This window comes from Molossus molossus, unplaced genomic scaffold (assembly GCF_014108415.1).
Source record: "Molossus molossus isolate mMolMol1 unplaced genomic scaffold, mMolMol1.p scaffold_m16_p_8, whole genome shotgun sequence".
Taxonomy (NCBI): Eukaryota; Metazoa; Chordata; class Mammalia; order Chiroptera; family Molossidae; genus Molossus; species Molossus molossus.
This window is the reverse complement of record NW_023425402.1, coordinates 22,039,251-22,058,729: the sequence shown is the minus strand read 5'-3', so window position 1 is coordinate 22,058,729 and position 19,479 is coordinate 22,039,251. Positions and strand designations below refer to the sequence as shown.

At 39.1% G+C, this 19,479-nt stretch overlaps 1 protein-coding gene across 1 annotated transcript in view; it reads left to right on the top strand.

The window, feature by feature from the left end:
* The window catches only part of PKHD1 (PKHD1 ciliary IPT domain containing fibrocystin/polyductin), a 471,475-nt gene that overhangs the window by 200,277 nt on the left and 251,719 nt on the right, over positions 1–19,479 (top strand). Inside the window, exons 46-47 of the mRNA XM_036248838.1 lie at positions 5,789–5,924; positions 8,464–8,710. Of these exons, the coding sequence (XP_036104731.1) occupies positions 5,789–5,924; positions 8,464–8,710 (383 nt within the window). The remainder of the gene's footprint in view (positions 1–5,788; positions 5,925–8,463; positions 8,711–19,479) is intronic.

Here is a 19,479-nt window from a genome sequence, read left to right as displayed (position 1 = left end):
TGAAATAACCTTCGAGGAGATGCTAAAAACAAAAGGCCCATCATGCTGAGGAACTGTCTTGGTAAATTAATGTTACCACATCTTAATTGATGCTAAATAGACATCGTAATTAATGGGAGAATGACATAAAGGAGATACAGATTTTGACAAAAAGGTGATTATGATGAGATAATATAAAATAATCACACCCCTGGGATGGGATTCACCAGGAATGCAATGCAGCTGAGGGCCTCTTAGTCTCTTAACAAGTAGATTCAGGACAAAACTGCCTGGATGAAAAATGTCAAACAGTTTGATCCTGGTTAGGCATACAAATAATAACACTATGTCATTTTAGAGCTAAATGTCACATAAGAGTTAATCTAGTTAGAACTAAATACACAGGTGAAGAAATAGAGGCTTTAGGAAGTCAAATGATAGCCCAATATCCATGCCTGGCAGTGTAGAGGTGAGACCACCTGGACATCCTCCCACTCCTGGTCAGACACTCTCTCAGCTACACAAGGGAAATAGCTTTGGCCATGAGCACTTATTACTATCTACTCCTGTATTTCCTGATGTGTTTTCCATGGAAGGCTGGGCCCAAGAGAGGGGTCTAAGATAAAGAAGATTCTTAGGTTAATTACATTTAGCATATGTTGTTTATCACACCTCTCATCCCCTGAAATTTACATCTCATTTTAGCACATTCAAGTCTCTGCAGAGTCCTAGAATGAAAACCAAACAAGAAAAATCATCTCTGAATCTTTATTTAACACAGTATTGCTTAGATTGATTTGGGACCCTTTTTATTAACACAAAAACTGTGTCAGTTGTTGAAAGAAAGAAAGAAAGAAAGAAAGAAAGAAAGAAAGAAAGAAAGAAAGAAAGAAAGAAAGAAAGAAAGGAGAGAAGGGAGGGGGGAAGGAAGAAAGGAAGGAAGAAAGAAAAAGACCTGACCTCTGTGGTTGTGGAACTGATGTTAACCTCTGTCTGCATTTCCTTAGATGTTAAGATTTTCAGAGAATTGACCTGTTATTCTTAGACCTTCCACCCACATATAACATGCTATTATCAGTCAGTTATATCCTGAAACAAACACTAGTTTCTGGAATGCCTTGTTATTAGTGGAAAGGATTTCTCCCCCTCTAACTAAGCATATTGTGTACATGGTGGTTCTCACATCAGCTTTATGTTGCAATGGGTAGAATCACTTCCAGTGAGGGTGGCTTAATATACAAAACAGAGATACACTCTGCCATCCCAGTTTGGTTGCGTAGTTGGTTTAAACCAGTTGCATAGCATGTATCCCACTAGCATCTCCTTTCAAGCTCTCAAGTATGTCCTGCTTTGGATGTGAATTATGCTCACCCTACTTTGGAAGTAGTGATACCTCGGTTCTCGAACGCCTTGGTATTCGACCAAATCGGTATTCGACCAGGAGATTCGAGAAACTTTTGTCTTGGGATCCGAACAAATATTTGGAACTCGAACTTCCGAGATGAGCCGAGTTGAGCCGAATGGCGTTCATTCGGCCCAGCGCGCCTTGCTTGCGTCATCAGTGTGAGTGCAGAGAGAGAGTCACGCTTTGTGGAGAGAGTCATGCTTTGTGGAGAGAGTCACGCTTTGTGGAGAGAGTCACGCTTTACACTGAATTTAACCCTTAGACATACTGTACACTTTTATTTCTTGTTGAGACTTATGTTTTTCTACATATTATATACAAATTAGGCCAGTAAATAGGCATTTTCTGGGGCTTGGAACGAATTAATCCAGTTTCCATTATTTCCTATGGGGTTTCATTGCTTCGGTTCTCGAACAATTTGGTTCTCAACCGTCCTCCTGGAACGAATTATGTTCGAGAACCGAGGTATCACTGTATCTCTCATATGCTTGCCTTTTTTAAAAAAGTGTAATTAATTTCAACAGATGATACTACACTAAAAAATATCTTATTCCTACAGATGCTGATAGGGTTAGTTCATTTTCCCTCCTATTTCTCTAGGGGTTCCTTCCCATTTTCACTGGTGGGTTTGTCTTTCTCAACTTAGACCTTTCATTTTTTTTTTTTTTTAATCTTCAGCTGAGGATACTTTTCCATTTTTATCTTCAGATAGAGTGGGAAAGAGAGAGAGAGAAAAAAAAACAAAACAAAACATCAACGTGAGAGGGACTCATTGATTGGTTGCCTCCTGCACGACCCCGACCAAGGCCAGGAACTGAACTGCAACCATGTACATGCCCTTGACTGGAATTGAATCAGAGACTCTTTGGTCCATGAGCCAACACTCTAATCTCTGAGCCAAACCAGCCAGGGCAAACCTTTCATTTTTTGTTTCTCTAAATTTTGTTGTAGGATCCCTTCTCTATACTTGCTATCCCTGGGAGAAATCTCATTTTCCCTACTGGTTTCAATTACCATCCGCACGCTGATGTCTCCCATATATTTGCATTTATTTCTCCCATCTCATTTTGTGCTTTCAGTTTTCTTTCTTTTTTCTTCTACTTTTGAACTTGGTGTGTCTTGCATTGAGTAGTATCTATTTAACATATATTTACTCATTTTAAAGTTATTCATTCTGTACGATTATTTTTATTATTGGATTTAAAATTTTAATATGACTGCCCTGGCCGGTTTGGCTCAGCAGTTAAAGCATCGGCCTGCGGTCCCGAGAGACCCGGGTTCGGTTCCCGCTAAGGGCGCGTACCTCGGTTGCAGTTTGTCCCCGGCCCTGGTTGGGTTGTGTGGGTGGCAACCACTCCATGTGTCCCTTTCACATCGATGTTTCTCTCTCTCTCTCTCTCCCTCCCACTCTATCTGAACAAAATATCAAAAAAAAAAAAATGTCCTCGGGTGAGGATAAAAAAATAAAATTTTAATATGACTGCTTGTCTTAAAGTCCGAATTGCATCAGCACTGTTAAACTTGACCCGAGCAAGGAAAAGACCTTAAACTAGTTTAACTTCTTTCATCACCTTCTCATCTTGTGTATTACTTTTCTCTAGTATTTGTTCCGCTTTTTATTTTAATTTTTATTATTTTGTTACAGATGTTCCACTTTTTAAAAAAATGTTTTATGGAAATATAGTATTAATGGAGAAAATTGCACAAATCACAAGCAAAGAGATCAATAGACTTTTTAAAAAGCAAAGACCATGTACATCACACCCAATCAAGAAATAGAACATTACCGCTTCTTCCGAAGCCTCCCATGCCCCCTCATTAAACCCAGGCCCTGGACCCCAGCCCAAGGGCAACATTTTTCAAGCTCCTATAGACACAGATTGATTTCAAATCTGTGTGAACTTTATATAAATGGAATCATAGAGCATGTCACTTTTTTATGTGCCTGACTTCTTGGGCACAACATTATGTCTGTGAGATTCACTCATTTTTTTAAATGTTATAATACTTCATTTTTCCCATTGTTGTGCGGTAGTCTACTTTATGACTGGACCACATTTTTTTTTTTTTATCCTCACCTGAGGACATTTTTCCATTTTTTGTTCAGATAGAGTGGGAGGGAGAGAGAGGAAGAGAGAGAGAAACATTGATGTGAAAGGGACCCATCGAGTGGCTGCCACCCACACGACCAACCAGGGCCGGGGACAAATTACAATGAGGTACATGCCCCTAGCAGTAACTGAACCTGGGTCTCTCTGGACCGCAGGCTGACACTCTACCCACTGAGCCAAACTGGCCAGGGCTGAACCACATTTTTTAAAGCTATGTTGCTACTGATATACATTTGATTATTTTGCAGTTTAAAGGTATTGCAAATGATGATATTATAAACATTCTTCAATGTGTCTCTATTTGTGCATGCATTTCCATTGAAAAAAAAAATGCAAAGTGGTAAAACTGCCAGGTCAGAAGATATCCCTCCAGCTCTAGTGGATAATGCCAAACAATAGTCCCAAGTGTTCACACTTACACTAGCACGTGGGTGAGGAGTTGCACAGCTACATCCTGGTGTTTCCTCGGCCAGTCTCTTGATACTTCCTTCATGTCTCCCTATTATTGAAACTCTTGCTCCTGACTCCCACATCTTCCTCCTTTCTGATTCAATTCCTCATTTATTACAGTGTAGCCTATAGTAACTTTTCTAACAAAGTGACGGTCTTTGGAAGGTAAAGATTTTTTGAGCTACAAATGCAAACCTCCTTCTTAGTAGGTTGTCAGTTATAGAGTACCAGGTTAGGTTCATTTTGCCTTGATATTTTGAAGGCAATGCTCCATTGTTTTATAGCTTCTAGTCCTGTGTCTGAATAGTTTTAAGGTCTTCTAATTCTAGGTCTTTTATGTGTCGTCTTTTGGGAAGTTTTTAGGATCTTGCCCCTGTTGTTTTGCAACTTTGACATGATGTACCTTGCGTGGCTTTTTTTCCTAACCACTGGGTGAGGTCTTTCAATCTTATTTCTTTGAGAATTCTATAATTCTCTCCTCTTTATTTTCCTTTTTTTAAAAAATTGTTATTATTTGGATAGTGGACTTTCAAAATGATGTATCTAATCTTCTTAATTTTCTCTGATTTCCCAACTGTATTTTTATTCTACTTTCTAGGGTATCTTGTCAATTTTTCCCTATTGAATTTGTTATTTCCGTTTTCCTTTTTTTGTTCTCTTTTTCCTTCTGAAAAATCCCCCCCTTTAAGGCTGCTTCTTTTTGTTTTGTGAATATAATATACTTATTTTTCTCAGATTTTTAATGATAATGTTTAAGTTTTCCTCTGGTTTTTATTCTGTCTTTGTCTCCACTGGGTTTCTTCTGTTTGTTTCTCTCTATCACTCTTTCTTGTTGAAGGTCCTTGAAAATTTCTGGTGATCCTCAGATGTATAAATATTTTTAACTGTGGGACCATGAAGCATTAAAGCTTGATTAGATGGTATTTGTTGAAGAAATTTTTGTGATAAATCTTGGATGCAATTTTTTTTTTTAGATTTAAAAATTTTCATTTTGATATTAACATACAGTAAAACTGACATTTTTTTTTATGTACAGTGTCCAAATTTTAACAAATGTATAAACTTGTGTAACCACCACCACCACAATCAAGATACAGAAGCATTGCATTAACCCTATAGACTCCCTCAAGCTCCATCTTGGTAGCAACATCCGCTTCTCACATCAGCCCCAGGGAATCACTGTCTATTCTCTGTCTGTTCAATACTCTAATGGAGTCAGATAGTATGTAACCTTTTGGCGCTGGCTTCTTTCATTCCCAGATGACTTAAGGAATTTACCTAACTGGTTGCAAGAACAGTATTTGATTCCTTATGCTTGTTGGGTAGTATTCTACTATAAGGATATACCACAGTTTGTTTATCCATGTTTGTGAAGGACATTTGCATTGTTTACAGATTTGGTGATTACCAATGAAACTGTTATGACCATGTGCATAAGGTTTTTATGTGAACGTGTATTTTTATTTCTCTAAGGTAAACACCTAGGAGTTGGATTGCTAGGTCATATGAAAAGGGTATGTTTCACTGTATGAGAACTGCTGAACCATTTCCCACAGTGGCTGTGCCATTTTAATTTCCAACAGCAATCTATGAGAGTTTTTTGGTTGTTTCATGTCCTCATCATCATTTGGTATCATCACAATTTTTTATTCATCATTCTCATAAAAATGTGGTGTATCTTATCTGGTTTCTTTGTCATGTATATGATTTGTAAATATTTTCTCCCAGTCTGTAGCTTGTCTTTTTATCCCCTGAATTGTTTTTATTTATGCATTACAAATTGTAGTTCATGTGACCAGTTCTCTTATTTTTCTTACCTTCTTTTTCCCTTTCTAAATCACAGGGAAGCCTGTGTATGTCAGCTGGGATCAAAACTCCCAAAAGATGGGAACTGATGGTGTCTAACACAACTTTTGTTAATTTTGATCTCCCTGACTGCATGTCCATCAGAACCTGTTCAGGCTGTTCCCGAGGACAGGGTAAGTTGATTGAGTAGATAAGAGAGACAGTAAAGAAGGCCAACACTCAAATAAATATGATAAATAGTGGCAACACCTTTGTGATTCATTATTTCTTTCAGTTATAAAATTGCATCAGTAGAAACTGCTACTCAAATCACCTAAAAGAAATCCCAGAGGAGGCCAGGTGTTTGCAGTGTGACTTCTGCACCTCCCCCTTCTTTTTCTGTGATGGCATCTATCACACTATCATTATGATGCCTTGTCTCTGCTGGACTCTGAGCTTCAGAGAGGCAGGGATAATGTCTGCTCTGCTCACTGTCTTATCGTTAGTACCTAGAAGCCCGGTCCCTAATAGGTTCACTGATTCAATTAATGAATGAAGTTGAATGGAGAGACATATGAATTTAAACCAACACACATGCAATCTTTACAAAAGAGTACTCTACATTTTCAACAGTCCAAGGTTTCTTGTATACACAAAGGGAACCATAGAAATTTTTGTGAAATTGTTAACCATGTCTCCGAGGTAGTGAGAAATACCTTGGAGGACTCAGGGCCTAAGGTGAAAAAAAGTAGAGAGCAATCTAGTTGATTTGATCATTGTAAACAGCCAAACCAAGTAATTCAAGTAAATATGCTCTTGTGGTTTGAATCACCAATTTAGATAATTGTTTGTTTTTTTAATTAAATGAATAATCAGCAAGTCTCCACTTTTTTTTTTTTTTTTTTTTTGTACAGGCAGAACCAAAGACTGTTTTTATTTGGGTGGCATCTGAGTTTAAAATTGTAGGAACAATAATAGGAATAAAAAGTAACATGACATTCACTTCAAATCACAACTCAGCTCTTTAAAGCTTCATTGTTTCATAGAATTCACAAGACACTGAAGAGAGCATTTACTCCCTGTTAGCTTTAATTCCTTCTCACTAATAATCTTGGCTGCATCGTATTGTTGATTTGTTTAAAAACTATCTATTCCAGGGTCTGTTTAAAGAGCTGGGGTGTACAAAGATGAAAAACACATAGTTCTTGTCTTCCAGAAGTCTTTGATCTAGGCACAACAGTACATGTTTAATCCAGTTTCTGTACTGGAGTGTGATGAGTACAAACCTAGAAAGCTGATCAAGGTCAGTAAAGGAGCAAGGAAGGAGTTCATAGAGGTGACGTTTAAGAAGAGTTTTGGAAGGTGAATGGAAATTTGCAAAGGAGAATGTGCAGAGGAAAGTGTCTAAGTATTAGAGACAGTATAATCCATACATTAAAATCCGAATAGGGCTGAATTGTAGTTTCAAGTGGTTGCTGCAAGAAGTTGCAAAAGGTTAATCATGGAGTCTTGCAAGAGATTAATCATGGAGCCTTGAATGCATGACTCAGTTCACGGCGTAGACTTTACTAGGATGCAGAATGAAAACATCAGGACTTCTGTTTGCATCTTATTCCTTTTTTATTTTCCTTTTTGTATATGTTATAATGTACACAGTAAAGATGTACAGTAGCACATGGACAGAGAGGTATATGCAGAATTTTGAAATGTTACTGATAGGGGTGTGTGAGTTAGAAGACCACAGCCATAGTTTCTTCCTGCGCAACTGGACTAGCAGCAGTTTTGATGGATCACATGGAGGTGGTGTGAGAGACAGACTGGGAAGAACGATTTGCCCTAGTGCTAATCCCTAAAAAGTGTGTTACTATTACTAGTTGTCCATGGGATTAAATGTTGCTTTTGAGGGTAAGTCTTTCAAGTATAACCTCATAAAAGGTGGGGTTAGACACTCCCCAGAAGCACTAGAGCAGACATATGGAAAGACTAAACCCAGACACCTTTACTATTTAGCATTTAGTAAGTTAGTATTCTGTGTCTCTATTTCCCACCAGGACAGTTTCTCACCCTTGACACTATTCATGTTTTGTGCTGGATAATTTTGGGGACTGTCTTGTGCATTGAGGATGTGAAACAGCAAGCCTGCCTCTGCCCACCCGATGTTATAAGACGGCCATCCACCCACCTGTGTAGCCCCAAAAGATTCCAAATAGGGTCAGATGCCCCCTGGAGTGCAAAATGACCCCTGGTTGAGAATCACTGCCCTAGAATACAGGCTGTATGAATGCAGTGCCCATAGAGCTGTTGTTTCCCATGTCTCTCCAGTATGTACTGGAGCCTGGCATACAATAAGCACTCATGATTGTTTTTTCCTTTTTCTTTTTTTCCTCTATTGATTATAGAGAGAGAAGAAGTGAGAGGGAGAGAAAGAGCGAAACAGCGATGAGAGCAAACATCAATTGGCTGCCTCCTGCATGCCCCCCACTGGGGATCAGGCCCACAATCTGAGCATTTGCCCTGATCGGGAATCAAACCGGCGACCTCTTGGTTCATGGGTCAACGCTCAACAACTGAGCAACACTGGCCAGACATGATTGTTTTTTTCTTGAATAAATAAATGAGTTGCCAAACTGTATAAATGTCCAGTTTAAAGTACTGAAAGCATCCCAGCGAATTCAGCTGCCTTCTGTTGTAATAGTCTGTGCCACATGCAATACTCTATCTTCCGTTTTATAGGTGGCTTTCCTGTGAAGACCAAACAGTTGAAGTTTACAAACTCTCCAAACGCCGTGGCATTTCCATTTCCTCATGCAGCAGTTGTGGAAGACTTGGATGGGTCCCTCTCTGGGGAAAACGGAAGTCACATTCTTGCTTCTATGGAAACCCTCACGGCTTCTTGTTGGGTCAATGCCAGATTCAGCCAGATTGTGCCTGGAAGTGTCTGTGGGGAAGATGTTCTCTTGCATCGGATGTCTATTGGGCTGTAAGTGGAATGAACTCTACTCTTTGGGTTGTCAGTGAGTATGCGTAGATCACTCAAGCCATTGAGGTTTATACACCTGATCTGAGCCAAAATGTCGAGAAGCAATATCGAGGTTTATAAAAGGGAAATTGTTGTCTAGATTCTATTTGAAGTTTTTAGTTCTACACAGGTAATGTGAAATGATTTTGATAGCTGTCAAATGATAAGTTTGTGATAGTTTTAGGCCAATAAAAATGGCAGCTAACTTTCATTATCACTTCCCCAGAACTCATAGTCCATGAACCTCTTGTCGACATCTTGAGCTAATAGCTTCTTCTTGAAAAGACTTGCAATCAACAGAGAATTTGAAATGTATTCAAATTAAAAGTATTATTGAAAATTCCAATCATGTCCATTCCCATTTGTATATGTTCACTCTCCCCAAGCTCTTTTTAAGTGTTCACTGTGCTCCGGGGAAGCAATTGCTGATGCCTTCCTATTACTTGCAAAGTTGCTTCACTTCAGTTCATTTTCCTTGTTAATTTCATGAACTATTGGATTTGTTCAATACATTTCCTATTAATATTGGAGCAAGGTCTCCTTGGTTATGCTAGTCAAACTACCATTAAGTCAGCAGCTGGGCTGTTTATAGTGCATAATAGGATTGCTTCTGCCCTCTTTAATTTCCAGGTAATGATTGCTGAGTGTCTCAGGTTCCATCTTTTACCTGTTTCAAATGCAATGTGTAAATTTAGCCACACTTCTTTCCTTCCTTTGTTTTAAGTGTCTTAACTGCAGGAATACTAAGTCAGGTGATCCAGCCTGAGCATGCTGGCATCGTTTTTGAACCAATAAACTCCACAGAGTGAGTCAATGTGGTCAGGATTGCACCAAGTCTGCATTTTGAATGCCTTAGGAATCAGTAACTTGATGTTCTGTTTTACAAGTCTTAGTAATACACTGCTAGCATCAAACAGTCTGAACATTTTTTTCACTTTTGTGTCCAGATTGTTTATTATTCTATCTAATGTTAATGGGCCCCATTCTAGTGAGTAAAAGAGCAATGGGGAGGGGTATAGTTTCATTTTTAATCATTTTGATTGCCCAGAGCATGACTTTTGAAAAAAAATTCTCACAGATGCATCCTGATTTTTATTGTTATTTTAGTGATTTTTACCAAAGGTGTTTTGGGATTTACAAAAGTTAGTTTTATTCCTTATATGCAATTTTTTTAAACAAGGAAAACTAAAGTAGATTTATGTAGTTAAAAAAGAACGTTATGTGCTTCCATGATATTTATTTCTCTGTGTTCTTTATACTCCCTTTTCATGCTTTATTTTGAGATCTGCTGACAGATTCTCTTGGAGAGACACTTAATGGTGCTTTTAGAGGTGCTACGGAAATAATCTTGTCTGAGCATGTGTTCTTGGAGATCTTCAGGACAGGGTACTTAGGTGCTTACCTTAGCAGCAGGTCATGATCTCAGCACTGAGGTAAAAAAATAATAATCCTGAAACCATATTGATTAAAAAAGCTTCTACTAGGGATAAAAATTTGTCTTGGTTTGTCTGGAATTCTCCTGGTTTTAAATAGAAAATCTCACATCGCAGAATCTCTTTCAGTCTTGAGAAAACAAGAATAGTTTGTCCCTCTACTCTCTATGCTTCTATTTAAAATTTTTCAGGTTGACTCACAGGTCTATGGACAAATGCCCAACTATCCCAAATTAGCCTAAGGGAAGTTTCAGCATGCTCCCAATTATAAGTCTCCTGGCCCTAGAGTCCTCACCTGTAGGGTATGATGATTGGATTAGGCGGTCTCTAGGGACTTGCTAGTCAATGTGCACCAGCATCACCGGGGGTTTTGTAAGAAGTGGGAATCGAAGACTCCACCCCAGACATCCTGAATCAGGATCACTAGGTGGTTTATATTCAAGTTTGAGAAGCACTGCTCTAAGGTCCTTCTTACTTGATTGCTCTATGATTCTATCCCTAGCTATTTGTGCTGAGTGACTTGATCTTTGTCCCAGAGCATTATAACCTCATTAGGAACATGTCAGAGCTAATGAGCAATTTGAATTCAGCAATTTGAATTCAGCATAGATACAAACTTTGCTGCATCTCAGGGAGATAGGATTAATTTGTTGTGCTATTTGCCCCGGAGCAAGTACCCTAAGAGTTGATTTACAAAGCTCTCACAGTCATGATTTTTGGGGGTTGCATATTGATGGAGATCTGATATGGCACAAGCACCCTGCTGTCTTCACTTTTGACTATTCCTCCTCTCCCTCACCAAGAGGTCCCAGAGGGATGGGCCTGTGGCATAAACAAGGCACCGCCTTTCCCTTTTGCTAACAACCAAATGGTTGGAGTGGAATTTCTTCCCTGGAAGTCCCCCTTATGGTCTAATTTCACTATAAGTCCTTTGTTTGACTTTGGCAACCTTCTGTCCCTGTCCCTCACTACATTTTCAAGTCTGATGGGAACCCACATTTGTGGACTTCCTGTCTTATAGCTTTCTCAAACTCCACCCTAGCAATTGGGTTAACAGAGGCATGTAAATATTTGAAGTTGGTAATAATATTTAATATTTAGGTGAAGAAAGAATTTTCAACCTCTACAAGGCAGAGTCTAATGTTATGTTTTGTTGAAATGACAACATGCTCAACCTGCATGAGAGCTGCTCATATTGTTCTTTCCATCACTCACCAGGTCTTCTGTAGGAGCCACAGGCATTCTGGATAGTGCTCTTTTCCCAGCTTGTCTTCCTACCGATCTTATCTACCAAGCCTGTCCTTCCTGATAAGACAGGGGTGGAGTTAGCCCTACCAATGTAAGGTAGGGCCTCATTTCAGAAAAATATGTCAGTGTCATATTTTCTCTAGAGGTCCCATAATGATGACATGCCTAACATAGTGCTTGGATTTATCCATCTCCAGCTTTAGATACATGTGTTCTTCTATATAGGGATAATTATGTGGAACAAGCATAATATTCCCAATAAATATTTGTATGCTCCTTCCAGATCTCCTTGTAAGCTCTTCTCCTTTCCCTAACTGCTAATGTTTCTTAGGGTTCTGTGAGGAGTTTTCCTTTCTCTCAAGTCATACTTTTCCCAGGTGATCTGAGTTATTTCATCACTTCAGTTAACATTCACTCATCTTCCAGATTGTCTTCCTTTTCTCTATACCCATCTACCCAACTGCCCTTACGATCTGCATTGTCCAGCCACATATAGCTACTAAACACTTGAGGTACATCTCATCCAAAATTGAGATGTGATGCAATTGTAAATTATGCACTATATTTCTAAGAGTTGGTATGAAGAAAGAATGTAAAATAGCTCAATAATTTGTTTATATTGAATATGTGGAAATGATAATATTTTGGATACATTGGGTTAAATATATTATTACAATTTATTCAAATTTTATTTTTTACTTTTTAATATAGCTACTATAAAATTTAAGATGATATCTTTGGCTTACATGAATGGTTTGCATTATATTTCTATCGAGCATCAATGCTTTAAATATTTTTATTAGATTGTTTGATAGCCATCTAAAATCCAACTTGACAAAACTCAACTTATGGTCTTTATCCATAGATCTGTTTCCCCTGGGGGTTCTGGGAAATGCTTCAATTGTCTAAACCAGAAACATGAAGTCATACTTGACTTATCTTCTCACCTTATTTCACACATAAATCACCTACCAAGTCCTGTCCATTTTACCTCTCCTAACAATTCCTCTTGAGTCTTTTTACTTCTCTCCTTTCCAACTTCCTCCATCCCATCCAGGCTACCATACCCCTCGCCGACATAATCACAACAGCCTCCTACTTTGCCACCTTGCTGTGCTCCCAACCTTGAACTTTATAATTGCAGATCTGGTCTTGCTATTCATTCATTTATTCCCTTACTTGAAACTTTTTAAGTTTTCCCAGTGCATCCAGAATGGAAAGTACAACATTTTTAATGTCTCACGGCCCCTTTATGACCTGTTTCCTGTCATAATTCCATCATCATGTCTCAACCCTCTGCCCTCCTTCCTTGCATTTTACGCCTTAGCCACAATCAATTTCTTTGTGCTTTTCAATGAATAAGAATCAACTTCCAGTAAACTCAGCATGAAGGACATTTTCTCTGCTAAGCTTCTCTGAGTTTTCTATACAGGTTTTAGTATCTTTGCTGTGTGCTAGCTCCATATACTTGCACTAACCAGTACTCATAGTTCCTACATAGCTTTAAAAATTGTTCATTTCACCTGGCCAGTGTGGCTCAGTGGTTGAGCATTGACCCATGCACCAAGAGGTTCCTGGTTCAATTCCCAGTCAGAGCATGTGCCCAGGTTGTGGGCTCAATTCTCAGTAGGGGGCACACAGGAGGCAGCCAATCAATGTTTCTGTCTCACATCAATGTTTTTCTCTCTCCTTTCCTCTCTCTCTTAAAAAAAAAATCAATAAAACACATATTTTAAAAAAACTGTCCATCTCTTCTTATAGATGGTATATAGGTGAGAATAGGGTTTGTGTGTGTATGTATTATAGTACCTAGTGCCATATTGAAACATAGTGACTCAATAAAATTAGTATTGAATACATGAATATAAGTAAAAATAAATTGTAGAGTCCCCAAAATCTTCCTCTAGGGCCCTTACTGCCCACTCTTGTAGGACATGTTTATGATGAGTCATGGCCCTGAACTCTTCCTCAGAAGACCCAGGATTAAAGTGCTAACCCAGTATTTATTTCTAAAATTCCTAGGAACAATTAATACTTAAGAATGTCCTTTCACAATGTATTCTGGACTTTTGCTTTTCTGGGGTTATCAGTTGACAAGATGATTTATTTTAACAGCTGATTCTCTCTCCACTCTGCCCCTACCCCACCCCTGTTGAATCAGTAGTTCACATACATTTGCAATTGTTTTCCTGCCCTGGAAGAATTGATACATATAATTGTGATGGGAAGAATGAGAAGTCAACCCTCAAAATTACCATCTGAAAATATTATTATTTTTGCTGTTGTTATTATTGTTACTATTGGTCTAAAGCACTCAATAGCTCCTTCAGTTGTCATAGACTTATTCAGATCTTGTCCAGTTTTTCAATTACTGACTGGATTGAATGTGGAGGAAATTAGAAGCGTTTAAAATATAATGTAGGTTGGCCAAAATATCTTTTGAGTTTTTATAAGATGTTCACAAAATAAAGTCAGGATATAGGCATATATTTAAAATCATTTTTAAAAATCTGAATAATAGAGAAGTAATTAAGAATCATTTCTGGTACAAGACATAGCTTCCCTCCAACTTCCTAGGTATATTCCTTTGGACAAGTTACTGCACCTTTGTTTGCTTCAGTTCTCACATCAGTGAAATGGGCACAATGATATTATTTATCTCACGGGGTAATTGCCTGGCATGTGGTAAGTGCTCAATACGGGTTGTCTTTTCTATTTTACATTGGTGATTTACAAAACAACATATAAACACCATGCTAACTGAATAAAATACTACAGATTATTATGTTTCTGAGAAATGCCTGGCAAGGGAATTCAATTTGCTCAAATGTGACTTAATCCAATTCTTGAAAAATAGGAAATACTTTCCAGTGAGTGACTGCATGGTGTTGCACGAATCCAGCACGGCCTCTCAGGTAGTCATAGCGTCTGAAATCACTCTGGACACAGCCTTTGAGTCACTGTTACCCAGTCCTTTCTGTTTCTTCCTGCTTCTGGGAAAGAAAAGAAGAGGTTAACGTTCTTGTTGATCACCTTGATTCTTAGATCTTGCTTAACATCCTCTCCTGTAGTGCGTGCGTTCAGTTCTTACCTGTGTAACTGCTCTTAATGTGCCAGTGTTCAAAGGATGAAGCACCCCCTGCCTCTGTGATGCAAAAGTAAAGAAGAGTTCAAATGGAAATCTTGGCCTACCTTTTCCTTTAATAATCGCCTAACTCTCCTTCCCAGGGATAAATAGGTACAGCATCACTAATGGTAACCTTTCAGTCCTCAAACACAAAAACCAAACAAACAAACACACCCATGTGAGAGAGAAAAACTCCAAGAAGCATTATCCTCTCTTGGAAGCAGAAGTTACAGAAGTAAAATAGAAAAAAAAAAAAGATCTAAAAAATCATAATGAACTCCAAAATTGAGGAATATCCTTAAATTATATCACTGAACATGGCATTGGAAAGAGGGGTTGACAGGGAGCTTGTCATCTGTGTCAGTCAGCTTCATCATAGCACCAGGGTTGTGTGTGTGTGTGTGTGTGTGTGTGTGTGTGTGTGTGTGAGAAGACTAGCTTCTTAGTCTAACTCCCTACAATGCATAAAATTGTTCTTCAACATCCCTGACAAGCAGATTGTCTTCTGGTTGCATAGCTTTGATAGTGGTAGTCTCATGTTCTGTGGCAGCCATTCAAGCTACAGTCAACAGGTCAAGCAGAATCATGTTAGGAAGGATGATAGACATCTGTTGCTTCCCTTCATGGATTAAGATAGAATACGCAAGACGTATTGTCCCAAGTGTGATGCAAAGACTGCAGACACTGCCTTTGAGGAAGGGGTAGGTGGATTCTTGGGCTTCTCTACAATGAACTATTATTTATTAGCCAACTCTGAAAAATTATAGACAGAAAATATACACCTGCAAAGTCATGGAGGAGTGATCTTGGGCTCCACCTGCCAGAAACACGAGGATTATTAAATCATGCGACTTTTGCCTCTCTGCCTACCAGTCCTATGTATTTTCATGTGAATTTAAGGGTTGTTACAAGTTTAGTGCAAAGAGTGAATGTTGTGGCTTCTGAACTCTTTTTAGGTTTCTTATTCCGAAGAAGTATTTAAGTGCACCTCAATCAACCAGGGTGTATACCAAAAGCTGATGGATGCATATAACATATTAGTGGATGGTGGCAGATCTGTAGGTAGGATGGTGGCTTTCTGACAAGGATGTGTCACGAGCCCAGTGTATTTATAAAGGGTGCACAGGTCAAACTGTGCCACACACATCTGTCAGCTGTGCTCCAGTTTCCAAGGCCGTCCTCGTGGTGCATGAACGACGGGAGCGTCAGCAGCCAGCCCTGGTGTCCACGAGGTGTTAGCAGCACCATTTGAGGTGAGTTAGTGTGATGTGTCTGGCTCAGGAGATGTGTAATTAGAAAGTGTTTATTTCACAACTGTTCCGAATTGAGAGGATTTCGAGCTCAGTGCCGTGTTTGTCTTAATACACAGAGATATGGACCCTCAGGAAAAGTCAGCTAATGGGAAACATAAACCAGGGTGCTAATATTTGTTCTCATTGGGATTGTTGATTGCCTCACACATCCTTTGTGGGCAGTATACATTCAACAGTTCCACACAGTATATGGGCACTAAATCACGTAACTATTTATCCAATTGGTATTGTATATTGGTACATAGGCTAGACGTTTCATCAAGTGACAGTGCTGTGTTTTTAAAGGAAAATATTGCTTAATTGAAAAGAGGTTTGACTACTTTAAAAGGTACAGAAGTGAAGGCACCCCATCAAACAGGAAAAGAAAAGGAAAAGCTTGTAGTTCTTTTGTCTTTCTGCTTGTGTACAGGAGCTGTTGCTGCTGCAGAAGGAAGGATTAACATTTAAAATGGACTGGTTGCCTCCTGATTTCTTGCACATAAAACCATGAGAAGTTCAGGGAGAGACTTCTTCCCCTAGTAATGAAGCTCTCTGCTGGTAATGGCCCATGCAGACTCCCTTGGCTCCTCCAAATTAGAAATACTTTTGTGCTCCTTTGCTTCATTAACAGTAAAGAGAGGGAGATTGGTGGCTATTTAGGGCATGGGGAGATTGGTGGCTATTTAGGGCAAGCGAAAATTGTAGTAATTATGGTTGGTAAATTCTCTTCATGGCATTCCTCGACTCTTGATGCTCCTTTGGTGCTTTTCAGACGAGCCCGGCCCTGTCACTGCTGCTATTTGTGCTAGAAAGATGGGAGCTATTTGAAATGTTGGCCCCCGTGATGGTCAGCACAAGGCCCCGTGCCCACTGGGAGGTGATGGGGCTTGTGTATTTGGATTTGCTTTGCAGAATGTAACATGTGATCTTTCCACTTCTAGCTGTGATAAAGGTATATTTGATAAGCTTTACTTCCTCTACCTGTGTGGCATTACAGACAGCTGGTGCTGCATGTGAGTGCCTATGAAACTGCACCCCGCGCAGACCTTGGTGGAGAGGGAGGGGCGGCTCCAGAGGATCAGGGCAGGACGGAAGGTACTTTAGGACCACAGTGTGCCATGGTGGGTGTCTGGCTGGTCAGGGGGTCAGTATCAGATTACCAGACGCTGGTTGGAAGGAAATGATGTCACAAGGAAGGTACAGGAGTCCTGATGACAAATAGAACTGAATTAATGTTAGAATTTAGTTGCTTTAGCGTATATGAAGAGGGGTTCAGGTTTATAAAGGGCCTTCTGAAACTGGGGAGTATGGGTTGAGAAACAGCTCCTTCAATCACTGAAGTTACGATTTATAGAAAGTAAACCAGGAAAAATTACATCCTGAAAATCGATTTTTCAATGGGATACTGATGGAAATTGAGAAATAATGAAATCTAGCCAAAGTGACCAAGAAAGTTCTTGGGGCCACTTTGCTGGAAGTAAGAAGCATTTCTGGAAATGTCTACCTAATCAATTACATTGTAACATACTGAGGTACTATTTTCATATTTTTCAAGATGGTATGCATGCTATCTTAAGAAAAGAGTGACAAAATATAGGTTGGAGAAATTAAATGTAAACAGATGGGTGGATAAACTAATGGTATCCTTCTTTTGGTTTATAGTTCAAAACTATACTATTTGTAAAAGAGGTTTGATTGAGAGCACTTGATTGGAAAAATAAGAAATTTAAGTTCATAAGAAAACCTTAGCATTTTCCTAAACCAAGGCTCACTATTAGTCAGATTGCCTGTAAGGCCCAGGAGAGGTTTTCTGACCACTGAGCATAGTGTTTCAGTCCTCTGGGCAAATATCCTGTTGATATGGAGGTTGACTGTATTAGGCTCTAATAACCTTGCATCAAAGTGCTTATCTCCTTTGATGAATACATTTACCAGGAATCTCCTGACTCTCCCATAGTTTTCTGGGTAGACTTCCCTGCTGGGGAGAAGCATCGGTTGGGGTATTCTGTCCATTTAACACTTGCTTGTTCATTCAACAAATATTTATTGAGTGCTCACTATCGGAAAGACAGTTTTGTCTTGTACTGTGAATTATTAAATGAAAATTCTGACTTACCAACTCGTGTCTCCTGGATTTCGGTCTTGCGATTCATTTTCCTGAGCCCCCGTGCGAAAGCAGAAAGGATACACTTTCAGAGCCTGAAACACTCCACATCATCCCTGCACTGCGGGGAATTCCACTTTAATCAAGGCACCTACAACTCATCTACCTCTTTGGTATTTCCTGGTTCCAACTTATCTCTTCTCATCACATTTGTTCTACATGTATTTCTCAGTGGCCTATCTTTATTCATTAAATGTACCTGTTGGGCCAAAATGTGATGAATGACCTCCCGGGACGCGGAGTTTCAAACCAGGGAAGCAAAAGCCATGATGGCTGAGGACAAATGGGTAGAAAATACAAGGAGTAAAATTTAGTTTTCTAAAGCTCATTTAAAAATGAACATTTGATAAATGTTGCAAATGGAGGAGGGATTTTAGGATGTGACTACCCCATGACTGGAAGAAGGGACAGGATAAAATAGGAAATAAATTCCTGCAACGGGTTAGAAATCAGCGCAGATGCCCTTTGTGTCCATTCTGATTCTGAGAATATGAATTGAGGATTTTCCTTCAGTTCCAATTTAAATTCTGAGATACATGTGAAGAAAAACCTAAGAATCCCAAGCCCAAAGAGAGGAAGAAGTCCCCCTGCTCCCAACTTTCTAAAGATTTAGTTAATGCTGCATAGGGAAATCTTGGGAAAGAATAGTTCTTATATTCCTGGTGTCCCAATTATTTTTCATCCCTTTAATTAACCAACAGATGAAACAAACATATTTAATCTTACAAGAAATATGTATCAAGGCTCTGTACCGCCAAAGGTATTGAGTGTTTTTTGTTTTTTTTTAATGACCAAATAAACCTCTAGTCTAGACATTAAAATAAGTAGTACAGGATGGCAAGCCTGGCACATCTGAGACTCTTAAATGAGCTGTAGGTAGATGTTATTGGGCTTGATGGTGGTTACCGAACACTTTACACAGATTATCTCTTTACGTGTCACAGTGGCTCCACAGGATACATGCTACTGTTGCCTCCATTGAAAAAAGATAAAGAAATGAAAACTGGAAGCAGGTTTGTCATTTGCCCACGTACATACAAGATGTAGATTTCCAGTTTACACCCATTCAACCATCGTCCCCAAGCATTTAACACGAAAAACAGTTTCCTTTTATAATATGCCGCTGGACTGTAAACTGGCTTTGGATATGCTCATGCCACACCTCACTTTGAAAACCCAACATCCTTCATCTCATTTCCCTCCTCTTTGAGAATTTAATTATCTGCCTGCAGCAAAATGCCACAGTTTAAGGTTCTCATGAAAACTGAACCAAAGGGGGGGGGGAGAGGACAATCATAACATGTATTGATTTTTTTTTTGCTTTATTTTTTTTCTGTCCACTTTGACTTTCTTTTAGGGTCTCAGCATGTGGCTATATCTAGTGATGGTCTAGTGAAGTCTTAACGATCACTTCCTGGGATGGGCTGTGTAGAAGAATTTGCAGAAATAAAAAAAGTCTGGTTCTA